The 20,210-nt window shown below is 40.3% G+C and overlaps 1 protein-coding gene across 3 annotated transcripts in view; it reads right to left on the bottom strand.

Annotated features, from left to right (window-relative positions):
• Positions 1-11,775, bottom strand: part of rtp (MORN repeat-containing protein retinophilin) — an 80,805-nt gene extending 69,030 nt beyond the window's left edge. Inside the window, exons 1-4 of one of the 3 annotated variants that reach the window (XM_071587033.1) lie at positions 11,642-11,726; positions 7,606-7,808; positions 2,850-3,042; positions 2,193-2,302 (exon numbers count right to left, since the gene is read on the bottom strand). In XM_071587033.1, the coding sequence (XP_071443134.1) occupies positions 2,193-2,302; positions 2,850-3,042; positions 7,606-7,624 (322 nt within the window). In that variant the 5' untranslated portion in view covers positions 7,625-7,808; positions 11,642-11,726. Of the gene's footprint in view, positions 1-2,192; positions 2,303-2,849; positions 3,043-3,174; positions 3,376-7,605; positions 7,809-11,641 lie in introns of those variants that run through there. The other 2 variants (XM_071587034.1, XM_071587035.1) reach the window with 2 other exon arrangements.
• Positions 11,776-20,210: the final 8,435 nt, after the last annotated feature.

Here is a 20,210-nt window from a genome sequence, read left to right as displayed (position 1 = left end):
GTGGAAAATAAGGGCCATTAAAATGGAGGGAGGTATCCAATATCTAAGTGTCCTAAAAAAGTTGATTTTTCTTTGGTATTTTTAATATGTAATGCTTGTCGTTTTATTCTAGATGCTGAAAGTTTTAATTTCCGAAAGGAGCATGCATTCCTGTCGTGGGTAACATCAGCCTCAAGGGCGACGTTTGAGACATTTCCTTAAGAAATTACGTGCAGAGCCGAAGAATGAACAAAATAGATTTTATCTCACAAAGTATATCCTATTTTTCCGTCCGTCAAGAGAGATACTTGTATTCCACGAAGGAAAAGTAATACTAGGCCTCGAGCGGTGCCCTTATCCGTTATTAAGTGTCCGCTGTTAGTGAGGTCTTATTTCTATTAATGGCAATTCTATTCAGCCTCGGAATTATCAAATACCTTTCGTTGGGAGGTGTTAGCTATTTGTTGAGGGACGTTTTACTCTATATTATCCACGTGCTCTCCAGGCGTGCCTCTTGACCCCTGGGCTTGCTTGTGGGAAGCGGAGAGGGGGCTCACACCTCGTGATAGCGCGAAGTTTAAGAATTAAAGACAGACATGAAAGTGCTTCGAAACGGAATTTTTATCTGCCTTTTGTGAGAAACGCCATAAAAGGAAATCCAGCCCCGTTCGAACTGTGGACAGCTCACTCGACGAACTACAGTTCTCCAGAATGTTCACTGTGAAGTGCATTCACGAGGAAAACGTGTCAAACTTGAGCCTGATTTAGTCCACCGCTTACTAAATGTTGCGCGCAAGTGAAGGAGAAACGAGAGAAAGAGAGAGGGGGGGGGGATGTTGCGGGAGAGGAATGACCACAATTGATCGTCTCGGAGTACCTCAAAAAAATGTAGGTTCGCTGAAGTCTGCGAATCCAGCAGTCGTGAAAGCCCCGCGATCCGAAAAAGAACCAATGGCCAGCGGTGGCGATAAGAAGTTCGCAATGCGAAACTTTCGACTCCTGGTGAGAGCAAGCAAGGCTGGGCTCTTCGGCGGCGATCACTTCGCTGTGGCCGTTCGCGGGGAGGAGGGGGAGTTTGAGGCGAGCCACCACTTCATTCCCTCGCATTCCATCCTCGGCTCAATTTCCGCGAGCGCGGGATGATAAAAACCTTCACCGCCCCCGGGTCATCCCCGGACCGCGGTATTCCGAGAGCTGTGAGCATCGCAATTCGACCTTGGGGGGGGGGGGGGAGAAATTCTCTCCTCTCTCTTTTTCTTCTTCTTCTTCCTGATGCATTCGTAAGGTTTCCAAAGCCCCCCCCCCCTAACCGAGAGCTCTTCTGGGGGGGGGGGAGCGTGACCGCCTTTACAGTTTTCGTTGGCAGGCCTACGGCTTCTTCATCCCACCCCGCCGTCGCTCCCTTCCCTTCCCTGCCCGCCCGAATTCGGACGGAAGCTTCGTGAACGGTCAGTCACGAGCCACACAAACATTCTCCCACTGATGCATTTTGGAATTTTCAAGGCTTGTAATTTGAACAAGGTGCGAGTTAAGAGTTAATCGAAAATGTTCATATTTTGTACGAATTTTATCATCTTGTGAATATGAAATTATCGATATTTAATTTCTCAATATCTGTGGTTCAAGTAGTTAATTTTTGGTAAAGCTATTATTTGATACATATGAAATTTGTGAAAAGTTACCCTGATCGAAAAATCCAATAGTCTTATCATATTGCATTTGCGGAAATATATTTAGTTTACAGCTGTTTGATTTCTAAGCAAAGGTCATTTTTATAATTAATCGTCTGTTTAAAAGTATCATTGAATCATTGTTCATGAGCTAAATAAATTGAATAGAGTGACCTCTTGGTCGTTCAAAGTATTTTTTATTAAAAAATAATAATAAAAATACAGATGGACCCTCATTTACTCTAGTAGGGGCTTAAATTTGATATTTGACATGTAAAATGACAGATGGAGGTGAATGCATCGTTAAATATGTGGACTCCAGAGGTGCTTTTCACCCAAGTAAATTTGACGCCCACGCTGGGTTTCCCGTTATCTTTTCACCCTCGTCTGCATATTTCCGCTCTAGCATCGCACCTGTCTCGGCTGGCCCCGGAAGTCGAGAATCTCCGAATGGCTTCACGATTTCGGACAACGAAGCTCAGAAATCTCTTCCCTCGTTTGATCACAGCAACTACCATCGAGCATCGAGGAGCTCAAACTCACCGAGACCCCAGATTCGACCTCCCCGGAACTCCCCTTCGAACTTCATGCCATCGGCCCTCCAGAATACGCCGTGCCCGTGGAACCAGCCCTGCATGAACTCCCCTTCGTACCTGGGGTGGAGAGAAGGAGACAACAGGGTCAATAGAGACGATGTCGATTTTCGGCCACACCCTATCGCACCCTGCAAATCGCCAGTCGCAACCCAGGGTTGGGTTGGGTTGGGGGTTTTTAGGTCGGGTCTTGTCGTTTAGGATCGGGACAGGTCGGTTCGGGTCGGATGGGGGCGGGTTTGGTCGGATCAGGTCGGGTCGGGTCGGGTCTGGTCGGGTTGGGTTGCAAGGACGATATTGGATACTTCACTAAATTCAAAGTTAAATGACAAAGGAAGTCGAAAGAATAAAAATGAAATTATTGAAAATGATCTCAGGCTTTCTGTGAAATAAAATATCAAGGCTTCCGATTTTTCAGGGGATACACGCTATTTTAGCCTTTTGATGGTAGGCAGACCACGAATATTCATCCCACTATCACTTAAACACTTTCTCCTTCAAATCTGACGGCAATAATTTACCTGCCTGGAATAACTGATAGACTTAAGTTTGCGCTGTGCTGAATTTCAGTCAAATTTATAATTTACTCCATGGTTGTTTTACTCACTTTGCTCCGTCCGGAAATCTCATCACCCCGAGTCCCCCGCAGAGACCGCTGTCGAAGGCGCCGTCGTACCGCGTCCCGTCCGGGAGGGTCAAGTGTCCCATTCCGTGCTTCTGCCCTCGCACGTTCCAGTCGCCGACGTACATACTGCCGTCGTCCCAACGGTAAGACCCCATCTTTGCGACGCCGGGAAGTGCTGGGGGAATGCATGAAGGCATTAGCCGTAAAAGGGTGGTATTTTATCAACTATATTTCAGCGGTCAATCGACACAGCCACACTAGAGGAACCGAAACCCAGACCCGGTCCCCTGGCCGAAATTTGACCAACCTTTGAAGCGGAACTCTGGCGCGAAGCAATCGAGTTACTTATTCGTGCATCTGGTTTTGAGTTGAGTTTTCACCACAGCATTCGTCACCGTTTACACGCCTGCGACAGCGGAAGAAGACGATGAGAGGGCAAAGAGGGCCCTCCCTACGTTATATCCTTTTGTGGTATTATGAACAAGTGGTAGACGGCGAGCGTTGGGTTCGCTTGCTGGCGCCACTGATACATTCCAAGGTGAAAGCAGACAAATGGGCAACTCCAGCGGTGCTATAATCTGCGGCAGTGATCTATTGATTGATTGACTGATTGCCTGCAGAGATGCATTGTCGGATGCGAGCATTGTAGCTATATGCAAGATTTCATTTGTAAAATCTTCGATATCCATCTGCGCACTCTATACGTAAGTGCACGAGTGTGCGTAATGCAAGCTCGCTTCATGTCTACGCATGTATGTGTAGATGTACGTGTCGTAAATGATGTGTGATCGTATGTGCGCTGGCTTCCGTATGCATGCATGCCAATTATTTTACTCGAGTACGTATACCTCCAAGCTACGTGTAATATCTTCCTCCCGGCGCACTTTCAAATGAAATTTGGTGCACCAAAAGTTAAGAACTTGTAAAGGACTACAAAATAAAAGTGGCACCGATGGCCTCGATTGCATTCGAACAAAGGTACTAATCCCTTGCCATCTTCCGGAAACCATAAATTCCAACCAATTCACTCTTGTCGTGTTCAAACCGTCAAACCCGTACGCCTAACACTCTTCATTCTATCACTTACCCAAACGTTCCCGAAGATGGGAGTGGATTTCCATGACATTATTGCTAATGTACATTTGGCTGCTGCCTCTCTCTCGTATATCTTCCGTCCTCTTGTTCTCCGCTCTTTGAATTTTCTCCAGTAACTTCTCTTCTTCCCCGTCCCTATAACAACTAATCGTGATCCCCTCTAGTTCCAAAGAAACTGCGGGAGATGCCGCAACAGTAACTTTTAACGGAGTCATCCGCTAATGTGCATTTCAATGCAACAATTTCAGAGCGTAAAAATCATTCGCCTTGACTGGGACTCGAACCCAGATCCCTCAATATCCGGTCGAGTGCTTTAGCCACTTAAGCTACCGAGGCGTCCTCTTAAACTCTGAAATTTTGGGGCTTTTAAAGGAACTAGATGTTATGACGAAATACCGTACATACAATGTCACATGTATTCGTAGTCGTGCGCGAGGCGCCACTGTCCACGAGGTTAAAGCCAACTTTAAACACGTATGGTGTTTTCCCTTTGACAAATTCCAAAGAAACTGCGGGAGATGCCGCAACAGTAACTTTTAACGGAGTCATCCGCTAATGTGCATTTCAATGCAACAATTTCAGAGCGTAAAAATCATTCGCCTTGACTGGGACTCGAACCCAGATCCCTCAATATCCGGTCGAGTGCTTTAGCCACTTAAGCTACCGAGGCGTCCTCTTAAACTCTGAAATTTTGGGGCTTTTAAAGGAACTAGATGTTATGACGAAATACCGTACATACAATGTCACATGTATTCGTAGTCGTGCGCGAGGCGCCACTGTCCACGAGGTTAAAGCCAACTTTAAACACGTATGGTGTTTTCCCTTTGACAAATTCCAAAGAAACTGCGGGAGATGCCGCAACAGTAACTTTTAACGGAGTCATCCGCTAATGTGCATTTCAATGCAACAATTTCAGAGCGTAAAAATCATTCGCCTTGACTGGGACTCGAACCCAGATCCCTCAATATCCGGTCGAGTGCTTTAGCCACTTAAGCTACCGAGGCGTCCTCTTAAACTCTGAAATTTTGGGGCTTTTAAAGGAACTAGATGTTATGACGAAATACCGTACATACAATGTCACATGTATTCGTAGTCGTGCGCGAGGCGCCACTGTCCACGAGGTTAAAGCCAACTTTAAACACGTATGGTGTTTTCCCTTTGACAAATTCCAAAGAAACTGCGGGAGATGCCGCAACAGTAACTTTTAACGGAGTCATCCGCTAATGTGCATTTCAATGCAACAATTTCAGAGCGTAAAAATCATTCGCCTTGACTGGGACTCGAACCCAGATCCCTCAATATCCGGTCGAGTGCTTTAGCCACTTAAGCTACCGAGGCGTCCTCTTAAACTCTGAAATTTTGGGGCTTTTAAAGGAACTAGATGTTATGACGAAATACCGTACATACAATGTCACATGTATTCGTAGTCGTGCGCGAGGCGCCACTGTCCACGAGGTTAAAGCCAACTTTAAACACGTATGGTGTTTTCCCTTTGACAAATTCCAAAGAAACTGCGGGAGATGCCGCAACAGTAACTTTTAACGGAGTCATCCGCTAATGTGCATTTCAATGCAACAATTTCAGAGCGTAAAAATCATTCGCCTTGACTGGGACTCGAACCCAGATCCCTCAATATCCGGTCGAGTGCTTTAGCCACTTAAGCTACCGAGGCGTCCTCTTAAACTCTGAAATTTTGGGGCTTTTAAAGGAACTAGATGTTATGACGAAATACCGTACATACAATGTCACATGTATTCGTAGTCGTGCGCGAGGCGCCACTGTCCACGAGGTTAAAGCCAACTTTAAACACGTATGGTGTTTTCCCTTTGACAAATTCCAAAGAAACTGCGGGAGATGCCGCAACAGTAACTTTTAACGGAGTCATCCGCTAATGTGCATTTCAATGCAACAATTTCAGAGCGTAAAAATCATTCGCCTTGACTGGGACTCGAACCCAGATCCCTCAATATCCGGTCGAGTGCTTTAGCCACTTAAGCTACCGAGGCGTCCTCTTAAACTCTGAAATTTTGGGGCTTTTAAAGGAACTAGATGTTATGACGAAATACCGTACATACAATGTCACATGTATTCGTAGTCGTGCGCGAGGCGCCACTGTCCACGAGGTTAAAGCCAACTTTAAACACGTATGGTGTTTTCCCTTTGACAAATTCCAAAGAAACTGCGGGAGATGCCGCAACAGTAACTTTTAACGGAGTCATCCGCTAATGTGCATTTCAATGCAACAATTTCAGAGCGTAAAAATCATTCGCCTTGACTGGGACTCGAACCCAGATCCCTCAATATCCGGTCGAGTGCTTTAGCCACTTAAGCTACCGAGGCGTCCTCTTAAACTCTGAAATTTTGGGGCTTTTAAAGGAACTAGATGTTATGACGAAATACCGTACATACAATGTCACATGTATTCGTAGTCGTGCGCGAGGCGCCACTGTCCACGAGGTTAAAGCCAACTTTAAACACGTATGGTGTTTTCCCTTTGACAAATTCCAAAGAAACTGCGGGAGATGCCGCAACAGTAACTTTTAACGGAGTCATCCGCTAATGTGCATTTCAATGCAACAATTTCAGAGCGTAAAAATCATTAGCGGATGACTCCGTTAAAAGTTACTGTTGCGGCATCTCCCGCAGTTTCTTTGGAATTTGTCAAAGGGAAAACACCATACGTGTTTAAAGTTGGCTTTAACCTCGTGGACAGTGGCGCCTCGCGCACGACTACGAATACATGTGACATTGTATGTACGGTATTTCGTCATAACATCTAGTTCCTTTAAAAGCCCCAAAATTTCAGAGTTTAAGAGGACGCCTCGGTAGCTTAAGTGGCTAAAGCACTCGACCGGATATTGAGGGATCTGGGTTCGAGTCCCAGTCAAGGCGAATGATTTTTACGCTCTGAAATTGTTGCATTGAAATGCACATTAGCGGATGACTCCGTTAAAAGTTACTGTTGCGGCATCTCCCGCAGTTTCTTTGGAATTTGTCAAAGGGAAAACACCATACGTGTTTAAAGTTGGCTTTAACCTCGTGGACAGTGGCGCCTCGCGCACGACTACGAATACATGTGACATTGTATGTACGGTATTTCGTCATAACATCTAGTTCCTTTAAAAGCCCCAAAATTTCAGAGTTTAAGAGGACGCCTCGGTAGCTTAAGTGGCTAAAGCACTCGACCGGATATTGAGGGATCTGGGTTCGAGTCCCAGTCAAGGCGAATGATTTTTACGCTCTGAAATTGTTGCATTGAAATCCCCTCTAGTTTAACTTCTTCATCTTCTACACTCACATCCGGAACTTATTGAAGTCATCTTTCCTCGAAGACCAAGTTTTAAACATTACTAGCCACCATTAAACCTTCAGCTATTTCATTTCCCTTCTTTAATTCTGTCATTGGTAACTACAGTTCTCCACCAATGAACAATTCATCCAAATTACTTTCCAAGATCTACGAAAAGTGTATCAGTTATTGTATTATGTCCTCCTAATTCAATTTTTAAATTAAATTAGCCTCATCAATGCTGAAATTGAATTACTTTCTTTTTATGGCATATCTTAATGCGAAAAATCTCGCATGGACCTTTAAATCTGTTCCATTATGACGGCAATCCCTGGCTGACCGACTTAAACTTACAGGTAATCCTCGCTTGCATTCGCCTTCTTCTTGGGTGGAACTTTCATAAAAAGGTCCATATCGGCTGGACCCCTTTCTCCACTTCTCTGCCACGTGAATTCTCTTTCATTTGGTGGCCTCTTCTAGCCCTATGTGGCATTTATGAAAACGATAAACGATACGGAAGAGGCTGGCTGGATGGGAGGCCACATCGTGAGGCATGGCTGGAATGACCGGAAGAAAAATTGAAGGGACGAGAGGAAGAATAAAGAACGGAATGATATACATTACTGATATATATTTTACATACTTTTTACACCCTTTCTATGCGCTTTAAACAACCATAACATTGACAACAATAATTATTTTGTAATAATTGCCTTGCGTGGAAACAATTTCGTGAAATAGACGCATTTTATTTTCCCTTGCTAGGGGAAACTTGGTGGAACTAATCAGCACCTAACCTGCCTTCATTCATAGTGATTATCATCATTTTGAGCAGAAAATAGGCACCGCCTCGCGACTTAAACGAAGTTCACTTTATCGACAGAAAATAAACCAACACACCACAACAATCCTCAAGATCCTGAGTAGACTTTACTATTTTATCATGCACATTCAATCACTACCTCCATCCCTATTCACTCTTCTCGTATTACTGAAATTTGCCCTACTCACTCGTGATTCATGCGGATTTTACTTTACCGATGCCCTCAGAATCGTGTAAATAAGAGGTCATCCACACTATCAGATCCCAAAGCCTTTTCTTTATTTCGAAATATTTGCTTTTCTGGCGACTCCTTAATAAGCTTGAAACGAAATTCAATCGGTTTCGCAAAGGCGAAGGATGAGAACCAAATATTGAGATTCACTGCCGTCGCTCAACTGATGCCAGTAGCGACGCCCAATCATTTTGACAACCCGAAAAGCTCTCCCAAACCGTCCCTTTAGGGGGAGCATCGTCCCCATTAAGAGCCCCTGCATTCCACCAACTGGCGACTATCCATTCTCTGAACAACTCGGACGCTGTAATGAACGTATCGCGGTGGAGTCGGAGTCAAGAAGAATAATGAAATTAATCGTTATTGGAGTGGTGGAATTAAAAAAATATCAGACAAATAAATCTACTTTCAAGTTTCAAAAGACACCTCAGTCCCATTCATAACGAGAGTTAAAAGTTACGCATTGACTGTTTAACTGTCAACTATGAAGTTATCTTACTATAACTAAACATAGAAGTAATTCTTACGACTTCTTCGAATACTTTCAACTGATTATTTAACTTCAAGTATGGATATATTTTAGCAATATTTGTCATTGGCTCAAATGTCAAAATAGGTGAGGTACCCGATTTTATCAAGATATGATAAACGAAGATTTATTCGATATTATTTATATATTTATTACGAAGATTCTTCGAGTGGAAAGCATGGAATTTAGTCGAAGGACAGACCAAATCCCTTGGTCTTCAAATCAGACTATACCACCGATTTCTAATTTAATCTCTTGAAGAATTACAGTAAGGTAATATGTAATCCCATGAACCCCTTGATGGCAAAGTGAAGCAAAGATTGAAAGTGAGTCCACGTTACATTTGTACGTATTAATTAAATAGACGTTGAAGGTCGTTTTGACCAGTTGATATTTTATGGAAATAATAGGTTTCTCGGGTTCAAGAATGGTATTCCAATGAAAGTTGAAGTGGTTGGCACTAGTATAAAAATTTTAAGAGTCGAATTTTCAATAGGATCAGCATCTGTGTCATTTCATAAACAGTTCAAAGGCACTATACGGCATCAGTAGTGTTGAAGAGTATCGAAAGTTGCCCAGACTATCAAATCCTGTTTCCTTATTATTAATACCATACTCATTGACTACTATTTAACATCACAATCACCTATTACTTCTATTTTAAGTTGAAGTATTAAAAATTGAAAGGATTTAATTAGTAAATTTCAGGTAAAGTCATTCAATTCCAACGTGAGTTTATTGCCTCATTTGTCTATTCCGAGTTGGAATTACATTTAGGATAAGCGATCTAACTAAATTTCGACTCAAAAACCAACAGCACACAAGAAATTGCACATTATATCTTTATGAGAAATGAGGTGTGCAAATCTTTAACAGTCTAGAAGGTGCATTAATCAAAGAAGGATAGGCTGAGCTTGTTGAGTAAAGATTTGTATGTCACCTAATGATTTTTGAGTGGCCTCTCTAGGCGTCTAGTTTCTCTGCACACTTTCATTGAGTAATGATTCGGATACTGGCAGGTGGCAGTATCGCTCGTATGCTTGACTTCACACGATTATAGCTCGCTGGTCTAATTATTACAACCCCCGCTTTTCCTTATAGACGTATTTATGAATTGTGTCCACAAGATTAAGATTTTCGGCGCATCATGCAGCGTTGACATAATTTCAAATATTTTAGCCTTTATATTTTCACTTACTTTTGTTTGGAGAAACAGTTGATACCTTTGGCCCCGATTCAGCGGGGCGGTGCCGTGTTCTCGCCAAACCTCATAACCCCCCCCCCCTCCCCCGTCGTGTCACCCACTCTAATGTCAGTTAATATCTAAGTAGAGCCAATAAATTAAAAACCGAAATCAAAGAATTCTAGGGAAAATATTTCCCGCAAAAACTTAATCCTGTCGCAGAAATAATGTCTTCCTAAACAACGAACAATTCTTCAATCGCACTTTGGGTGGACAAATTTAGGAAAGGCAAACAGCTGGAATGCCGGAAACTACAGAACAATGACCCGACCGCTGCATTTTTAATATCACGCCACTAAAGATTGAAAAGCCAAACTTTGAAGGCCAATTTAAGAGTAATACAGATTGAATTTCTCTTTACGATAAAAATCCAAGCCATGTCTCCGTTGTAAACCTCATTCGATTCACTTCCGTCTGCCTACCCTACTCCTTCCCACTTATATTCCCATTCCCTTGTCCAATCACTTTTAACTTTTGATGACCCATAACAACCCATTGCGGGCGCGCCCCCGTCGAGGGCCACTTTTTATTCCCATCACCTTCGAAAATCAACTCGGTTGCCAAGATAAACGAGTGAAATTTTTTGTTACCAGTCCTACTGCATATATATATATATATATATATATATATATATATATATATATATATATATATATATATATATATATATATATATATATATATAATGGGCTAATACAATATAACAAAAATAGAATAGAATAGCAACATTTAAGAGGACACTCACACGGTAAATTTTTCGAGCTTTCGGCCCTCTTAGAGGCTTTCTTCAAGTGAGTTTACTTGAAGAAGGCCTCTGAGAGGGCCGAAAGCTCGAACAATTGCTATTCTATTTGTGTACTATTGTGCCGTCCCATTATTGTGCCGCTCGTGTGAGTTTTTCCGTACAATCGGTGTGTGTGTGTATGTATGCATGATATAAAAATACAAGAACATAGAAACACGCAAAAGAGAAAAGAAACTCACACATTTTCGAATTCACGGTGTTTCAAGCCACCTTTCTCAAGGAAGAGAAGGAAGAACTGAGGAAAGGTGTGCGAGGGGAAGAGTTGGGAGGGGAATAATTTTTCTCACAAAATCCTAACATTAAACTCTGACAGGGAATTAGCACTAATGATTTTCCCTAAACTCCTCTGCCTTGCTATCTACTACGTACACGACTATGCCAAACTATTTTCTAATATTGCCAGACTAGGCCTGGTCACCAAACGGACGCTACTCATAACAAATGATTAAGTATGATTCCTTATGCTCGAATGTAGGTTTTCTAGGGTATTATTCATTAGTAAAGATAGTCTTTCGAGAAAAAAACACAGAAAATATTTATATCGAAATTTCTCCGAGGTGGGGTCGCTACATGTATATCATGCACTAAAAGACGAAACCACACATTGCATCAACCGAGAGAAAAGAACACAGGCTGTTGCTACTTTATTTGTATTAGCACAGGACGACCGTTACAGTATGATGAAAAGTGCTTAATTAAACCTACCACACAATTATGTTTTTTGGTAGAATTTAAAGTAACAATTGAAACGAACTTACCCATGTCACCCATCATTCCAAGAGAACTCGTCGAACTACGGTAGGCAACACAACTGAACAATCTTCAGGTTCAGCGGTAGGAAGCCAAATAAATGAAGTAGGTAAAAGGCAGGGCGTAATGCTATTAGGGAAGCATGGGTTGTCAATGGCCTCATTTCGGACGGCGTTCGGCAGCGCGTCGAATTTGTTGTCGTCCTCTTAGGTGAAATATCATTTATTATCCTCGAAAGTGATGATGAGCGAATTCAGGGTTTGAAAGTGAAATATAGTAATTAAAATTTATATTCGATTTTCACTGACTACTTTCAATGGTTGAAATTGATTGAACCTAAAAAGTTAACCTTTAGGTTTCTAACATTACACGGATCGATTACCCTGGAGACTAGGGGGGGCTACTATGGACTAGAGAGTGGAGTCACTCCATCAGGCGGATTTAACTGGTGCCACCCTTTGGAACTCCGCCTGCTGTTATTACGAGTGAGAGGGCTGGGGTCCCACCGCCGTATATAACGCCGAATACAGAAAAAAGACAGCATTTAGTGCATAAGGGCATTTAGTGCATAGTGCACAGATCTTATGAAGGATTCAAGGTAGATCACTTTGAATTATGCGGAAAATAGTAAAAACTAAAAGGAAAGACGAATATAATGACATACAGGCTGAAATAAATAATGAAAATAAGAAGAGTAAAATGGAGAAACACTGAAAAGCTCATTCCATAACCTCACTAGCCTTTAAGAAAGAAAACTGAAGAAGTAATAATTAGTGAAGAGGCATTTGCATTGAGATGGAACGAATGGTGAAAGGAAGAAATATATACAGAAAAATTGTATTTTGGAATTGTAAACAGGACGATTAGGAAATAATACCCTGGCAGAAGAGCAAACAGTAACAGATGAAGAAATTACACAAAATATAAGCATAGCAAAATTTGACCAAGCCCTTGGAGTAAAAGTACAGTAAAGCTCCCAGATCAGATCTAAAACAGGCAACAGTAGACGGGGCTAAACAAGCACTTCATATCAAAAGCAGACTGTCAAAATGTGATGGAATCAAGACGGGTACGAAACAGTTTATGTAAACCTATTCATAGATTGTGACATCGTGCAGGGTAAAAAGCTGGGCCATGCTAGAAAAGCCAAAGAGAAAATTCGAATGTTTCAATGAGCTTGTGCCTATTGGAAATAGTTTGGATAACCAAGCAAGCATTGAAGACGTTCTGGACTGAGTGAAATAAAAGTACCCATTGACAGAAGCGATGGAAAACAAGAACTGGCCACTTGATTAGATAGTTTACTTAAAATATTTCATATAAGCCTATATGCTGATTGTAGTTTTTTACTGGGTTAAAAGCTGAGCCATCCTAGAAAAGGAGAGGAACTTTCATTGGTTGAATGTTTTTGTGCCAAAGATCATGATACTTTGGATTGACAAGCAGCAAAGAATTCCTCGCCAGAGTGAGGGGAGAGTACAAGTTGATCAAAGTAGAAGCAATAGACTAGAAGGACACCTGACAAGGTATTGATTGCAATTAAATCTAATTGGAAAAGATTATAAGCATCAAACAAAAGACGATAATCTAGGATGAAATGCATGGAGGGCAAAAACAAATATATTTGCCCTTAAATGTGAAAGCCCTGGCCTTTATCCGAAAACTCATTAAAGAGATTATGCATTGCACCCACTAACTCTAATGGTTAAGTTAGAGGTCTTACTAAGCCAAATAGTGGCTCTTCATGTGGTAGGTACTTATTTCTGCCTTCTTCACAAAGATTTATAAATTTAATGCTAGACTCTTTAATTAACATTTTCAAATCATAGTCAAATATAATATGATCATTTAGGTTAATTGCATAAACATTTTGTAGTCATCAAGCCTTATCTTTGAAGGAGGTACTTCTTTTTTTTAATCTCACCATAGGTCTTTAGTCATGCAGATTATATTCCATTGCATTAACAATATTTGGGTGTGGCTGTAGTATCTCTATCACCACCAAAATTGATGAAATTTTTGGAATATCACAGGTATACCTTCCTCGTTTACAGTTCCTTTCATCCACCTTCAATATTTTGAATCTTTTTATAAAGTAATTTTCCATTGTTCAATCATACTACATAAAGCTTACTTAAGAGGAATGTTATTCAAGCAATCTATGTCCTTCAATCATGCTCATTTACTCATTCAGCTCATCCAATATCATCATAATATTTTGTGTGAATGAACATTTTATTATATATGGGTATACTTTCCCAAATCTGTATATCAGATTCAATTGAAAAAAATAATTTATATAAACATATACCCATCCCAAATTATTTAATTTTTATCTCTAAGAGCTCACTTTATGCTAAGTGCGACAAAGTTTATCAAAACAATGCTTGATTACACGTAGTCGTGGTGTAGCTCTTCGTGGGTCAAATTAAGTTAACTGAGTAATTACCTAAGAAATCAAATTAGGAACATGTAAGTGGCTCACAAATTCTCCATTGTCTCATTTAATACGGAAAAAGGGATTATATCTATTTACAATAGAATAAACATGAAAGGGTAATGTTTAGAACAGCTCTGGATACTCAACAAAGAATGCCAAAATAATAGATGAAGGGATTTGGCAGCGAACGATTGTGTACACACGAATAATTACCGAACAAATCGTATATAGAAACACAATGTTTCACAAATTCATCATTACTTATTTCAAAGTGTCTACTTACATCGCGCATTCATTAGTATGTCATTTCGTGGATATTTTCTAAACATTTAAGTTTTGTTTCACGCATTCATGCCTCTCCGATTTTGCCCAAACAAGGAATTCGAAGTATAAACAATAAAAAGTTACGGAGCTTAGAGTTTAAATAAACTAGATATATGCCGCATATAACTCAGATAACCCTAAAAAATATTAATAATTAAACTGCACTGATAAAATAGTTAAATAATCTTAATGCAAAATAATAGTGCTGAACACACTCCATAGCCCAAATTTAAAGATTTTTATACGCTAAGTGAACATCATCAATGTAAACAAACTGCTACCATTTTGAAAATATCCTCCGGCGTAATGGCAAAGGCAGGGTACCTGGCCGGGGAGTCACTCCGCCCCTTTAGCGTAGTATCAATCGGTCTGAAACTCGTTCGTGATAGCTTTGGACGGAGGGACTCGCTTCCGCTGGGGTTATACTACCCAGCAACGTCGCCCTGCTTCTCGTAATCGCTCCGGGTGGTGAGAATCTTTTCGAACGGTATCATACCACCGACAGGCGAACTCCTGGCGGTGGTGTGCGGCTCGTCATAGCCCACTAGGTCTTTTTGAAAAGCAAACATGCCGCCCAAAACTCTAAGATTCTATTGAAAAGCCTGTATTTCACCCGTATGAATAATGTGGACTTGCAATCTCTTACTTGTCAAAAGGCTACTCCAAGTTCCTCCCCGAAAATTGTCCGTGTGCTGCAAGAAAAAATACTTTAAAATGGAAATATCACTCATTTAACAGATTTTTTAAGGATACATAAATGTATTTTTCGACTGGGAAATACAAGTTTTACCTGTGAAAAGTAATTTATCAGTTTTTACAGGAAAATACTTTTCTTAAATGCATTCCTACGTATGGCAATAAATCAAATACATCCTGATATGAAAGAGTTGTTCAAGCATTTAAAGGAATATCTTTGAAAAGTATAAAAAACAAGTCAAAAAAGAATATATTGTCCTGAGATGAAATTTAATCCAGCGGAAAGCATCAAAAATATTGTAATTAATGTAAGACTGCAACAATTCACTAGAGGTGCTAACTTGAAGAGGGAAAAATGTTGGTACATTGTCTTTCAATTAAAAACTATTGTTTTGTAAGAAATCTTGTTTCCCAGAAGCTCAACTGTTTGTTAAATCACAGTTATATCTACTTCAATGAAATTAAAATATCAAGTGAAATGAATGAATTACTGACCTCAGGTGCAAATCTCCACCATTAGGTGTGAATCAAAGTGCAGTACACAGTAAGAGCCATAACTTTTATCACTGGCATGTGTTAGCAATTTTATTACTTTTTATGTGTGGTCCATTTAAACTTTTGGGGTCATAAATGGCATGCTTAAGTTGAGGAAAAACCAATAAAATTACACTAACCCCTGCATTCAATTTGCCATGCATGTTAGGTTACTTGATTGAACAACATTTGCCGTACAACTAACATATATAGCAATATTGAATACTCTAGGGGGGCCTCCATAGTTAAATACACTGGAAGGGTTAAGCAACCAGTCTGTATCCCACCGATGGACTTGATTATTAACAAATTCTGTGGGTTAAGGTGGAGTTTTATTGACACAGGGACTACACATTGTTACAAAATTCCTGCTTAACACGACACTAAATACCATAAACCCAAATGTATCATTCTGCACCTCCAAATACTATCTAACTCCCTTCACTCTATCCAACATACTTAATTTGTTCCTCCCTCTGCTTGCGTAACATTCTCCCCGCTTGCGTAACATTCTCCCCATATCATAGTCTTTAACACTCAATCGCCATTCAATTAATTTGCCTTTCAACCACTTTTCCACCCTTCAAACTTCTCCAGGCAAATCTCTCCTCTCCCTAATCATGCCCAGTACATTGTTTTCCTTTCTATTTATTTGATTTAATCTCATTCTTCATGCCTCTAAACAGCCTCCAATCAATACTTAACCTTTAGCACCATTCAAACCCATGCAGATGGTGAAGGCAGAGTCAACTAAAAGGTGAATAATTTGCACATTTACAGTCAGAAGTTCTCATTCCCAAAGAAAACCCTTCATGTATGTATTATGGATTAAGCTGGAGAAACATCACCCTGAATCAAACCTGGGACCTTCCAGCTAGTAATAAAATGCTGTATTCATTAGGCCACGCCACAATGATGAGCAATTACTGTATTGAAAATGATTTCTAAATCATATTCAATGTACGAGGGTCATCCGGAAAGTAGTACCCGTTCGTGCCGCATGAAGTGCTGACGACGCGAGTAGCCGCTGGACGAGGTCAGATAGCTTCAGTGGCTTGTCTGCCTTCTCTGAGCCAAGTTGCGTGACGCTAGCATTGCCTGTGTTGTTTCTGTGATTGTTTACAATGTTTAAAAAAATTGAGAACGCCGCCAGTTGTGAAGTGAGGGCAGTGATTAAATTCCTCAATGCAAGAAACGTTCGCCCATGTGATATTCATCGCCAATTAAAGGAGGTGTATGGAGACAATGTAATGGACGAGTCGTCTGTTCGGCGGTGGTGTCGCAACTTCAACATGGGGAGGGGGAACACACACGACGATGAGCGTTCGGAGAGACCGTCTGTCATTACAGACCAACTGGTGAGCTCAGTTGACGAATTCGTGAGGAACGATCGGCGCGTCACAATTGATGACATCTGTGAGCATTTTCCCAATGTTTCTCGAACAATTGTTCATGAAATTGTTAAACACCATCTGCATTATGCAAAAATTTGTGCAAGATGGGTCCCTCGCGTATCTCAATGAGCTGGCGGCGAAGGACTATGCAGCAGGAATACAGAAACTTGTCACACGTTATGACAAATGCCTTAATTTGCTTGGAGATTATGTTGAGAAGTAGTTTAAAGTATCCTCTTTCAAATAAAATTTTTTATGTTTGTTAATATTTACTTTTGTGTCTTTATTTCACGAACGGGTACTACTTTCCGGATGACCCTCGTATATGCATTTTCCGTTTACCAATACATCGTCTACTGATGACCATCAGCTTACTGCATCTTCCATATGTTTACAAACTTATACATACACTAACTTTTGTCATAAATCTATTATAAATTCTATTTAGATCTATTTGGCATATTACAATAATTATATTTTACTGTCAACCAAATTTCAAGTCCAATTCTTATTTATTTCAATATCCTCTTCCAGGTATTCTTGCCCATTCCTAATTCAGCTTAAAATGAAAGTCGGTTTTAGGGCAAATATTGTAATAATCTCTCAATGTTCTGTGTTGTCCCTTCTTAAAAAAAACTGTCTTACCTCAGCCATACCCCCATGCATCCTGCAGTAGTCCATTTTAAGCAATATCTTTTAAAGTATTCAGCAAATCACAGTTTTTATTATTTCACTGGCCTCTAACAAATGGAATAACCACCCACTCCACCCATAGAGCTCAACATCTGGGCCTAACACTTGACTTCACTCCCTCAGTAAGGGAAGTCAAAGAAAGGTAAATGTTTGCATTAAAATGTAATTCTCTCCCTTCTCTACCATTCCCAACACTTTCTTGATTATTTTTTTTTCTGTCCACCTTTTCCACCCTCCTCTTCCACACCCACATTTTAAAAGCCTCAAATCTACGCCTATCATCTTGCACAAATGATCATGCCATACAGAACAAATCAAGAAATTTAACAGAATATTTTGTAACTAAAAATTAAGAGACTAATTTTTGATGTCACATCCTTGGTGTCTATCACCCCTGCCACGCACTCATGTCGTTGTGGGCAGTTACTATGTAGATAAATAGAAGGTGGGAGTGCCCAGCGAAGTCACCCTGAACTGAGCCCAAGCCCCCTGGTCTGTAGCTCATACGTCTATCCATGGGACTACTGCAAACCAGAATTAAGATATTATTTTGAAAGTAACTATCGCACATTAGTCTTAACAATGCTGAAAATTTTACCTAGCAATTTTCTATCCAGGAAATGGAATCGTGGCACCCAAATTGAAAATTTGAACTCATGAATTATGTAAATAAACAAACATAAATTACAAACAAACTCGAACATGCGGACATAATCCTTAGTCCTTGAAGCTCAAAAATCAGTAAAAAAAACTTTTCCCTGGAAGCATTTTACATAAATGGTACGATTGTAAATTAAAGTTTTGGGAATTCTTGGAACCATTCAGACATCTTTAATCTTTTTTATGTATCTCCTTTCATTTTGTATCAATATGGCCTAAAGTCAAACTTAAAAGGTTCTTTTTCACTGGAAGCTATCTTAGGTTGTAAATAATATAGACAAATGCATCATGAAGAAAAGGAGACAAATATAAGTTGCCAAGTTAAGTGACATACGTACCCCTTCCAAATACACTACCACCTTAATGCGATGGAAGGGCTTGGGCAGTCTCAAGACCCCCAGGTCTCTAAGCTACGGACCTTAGATGCCATGGTACATTTGCCTGTAGTTAACATGATTTACATTATTTGGATTATTTTAGAAAACTATATTGTACCTTAACATTAAAGAAATAAGTCAAGGCCATTGAATTTTGCAGTAGCAATTTACCAAAAAACATTTGCACTTTTGAAGAAATAATCAAAGACTAAAATTTTGCAGCATCTGATTACAATATATATAGCGTCTTACCAACGGTCAGCATAAATCATGTCTTGTTTGTAAATGATATAATAGCCAGATGTAGGATTAAGTTTGTCACTCCTCGTTGATTGAGTGAATGAATCGAAATCATAATTCTGAGTCAAAACCTATGCTACCATCTGTGCGTGAAAAATGAATTTTTCTGAAGTTGGTTTTTTGGATTTCAAAAATTTCCAGAAAATTGTATCCAGATTGGGACCAGCCTATGAAAATTTGTGAACTTTACCCTTCCTAGAGAAAAAATTAGAAGCCCATATTCCTTACCTTTGAACAATTATCCTGCATTCTAATGATGGCTGACATAAGAAGCCCACATAGGGCTCCGTCTGGAAGGGCATGTAAACTAACTTAAGGTTAGAATGAAAAGTATCAGTAACAATTTATACCTGACGCATTCATGAAGTGCTGAATTCAGACCATTGATTGTGTGCACATGATCGCACTGGCATTGATAAGAAGACAGTGCACACCATTATCACCGAAAATTAGGTGATGCAAAAGATCAGCGCTGAACTTGTCCCGAAGGTGTTGGCGGATGGACGACCAAGAGCAGAGTCGAGTGTCCGTCTGCTTGCGAAGGCCTTCTGCAGCAGCATCATGACAATTCCCCAATTCCCTTGAATTTACCACTGGTCACCAGACGACTACTTCTTATTCCCATTAAAAGTGACATCCCCCCTCAAAGAACACCACCATGGGACCCTAAGGGCTGTCAAAGACGCTTGCACGTGTACCCTTAAAGGCCTTCCAGGATCCACCTACCAGGGAGCCTTCGAGCCGTGGAAAAGCCACCGGCAAAATGGGTCCACGCTCAAGGGATGTACTCAGAAGAATAACGAGGCATTATAGAAACATCTGAAGCAAATCCATTTTTCCAAAACTTTTCCAAATACTTTTCATGCAAACCATGCATGACTAGTCCTAAAAAACTGAGATCAATCACAGCCACTCAAAAATTGAACTTCACTGATTCTATTGACTAAATTAACCATAATATCCCACATGTCTATGTACTTGATAGTCGTTAGGAATTTTCATAATAATCATTTACTAATAAAAGCATGAAACCAACTTATAAATCATAACAACCTTGACTGGGGCTTTATTATTATCAAGTTTCTATTTTATTAAAAACAATGACAAACTTTTAAGCAATAAATTTATTGGAATAAATAATTGACATAAAATGGTTGCT

Source organism: Hetaerina americana, unplaced genomic scaffold (genome assembly GCF_022747635.1).
Source record: "Hetaerina americana unplaced genomic scaffold, ioHetAmer1.1.p SCAF_29, whole genome shotgun sequence".
Lineage (NCBI taxonomy): Eukaryota > Metazoa > Arthropoda > Insecta > Odonata > Calopterygidae > Hetaerina > Hetaerina americana.
Note: the sequence above shows the minus strand (reverse complement) of the source record. Positions and strands in the feature narration are given on the sequence as shown.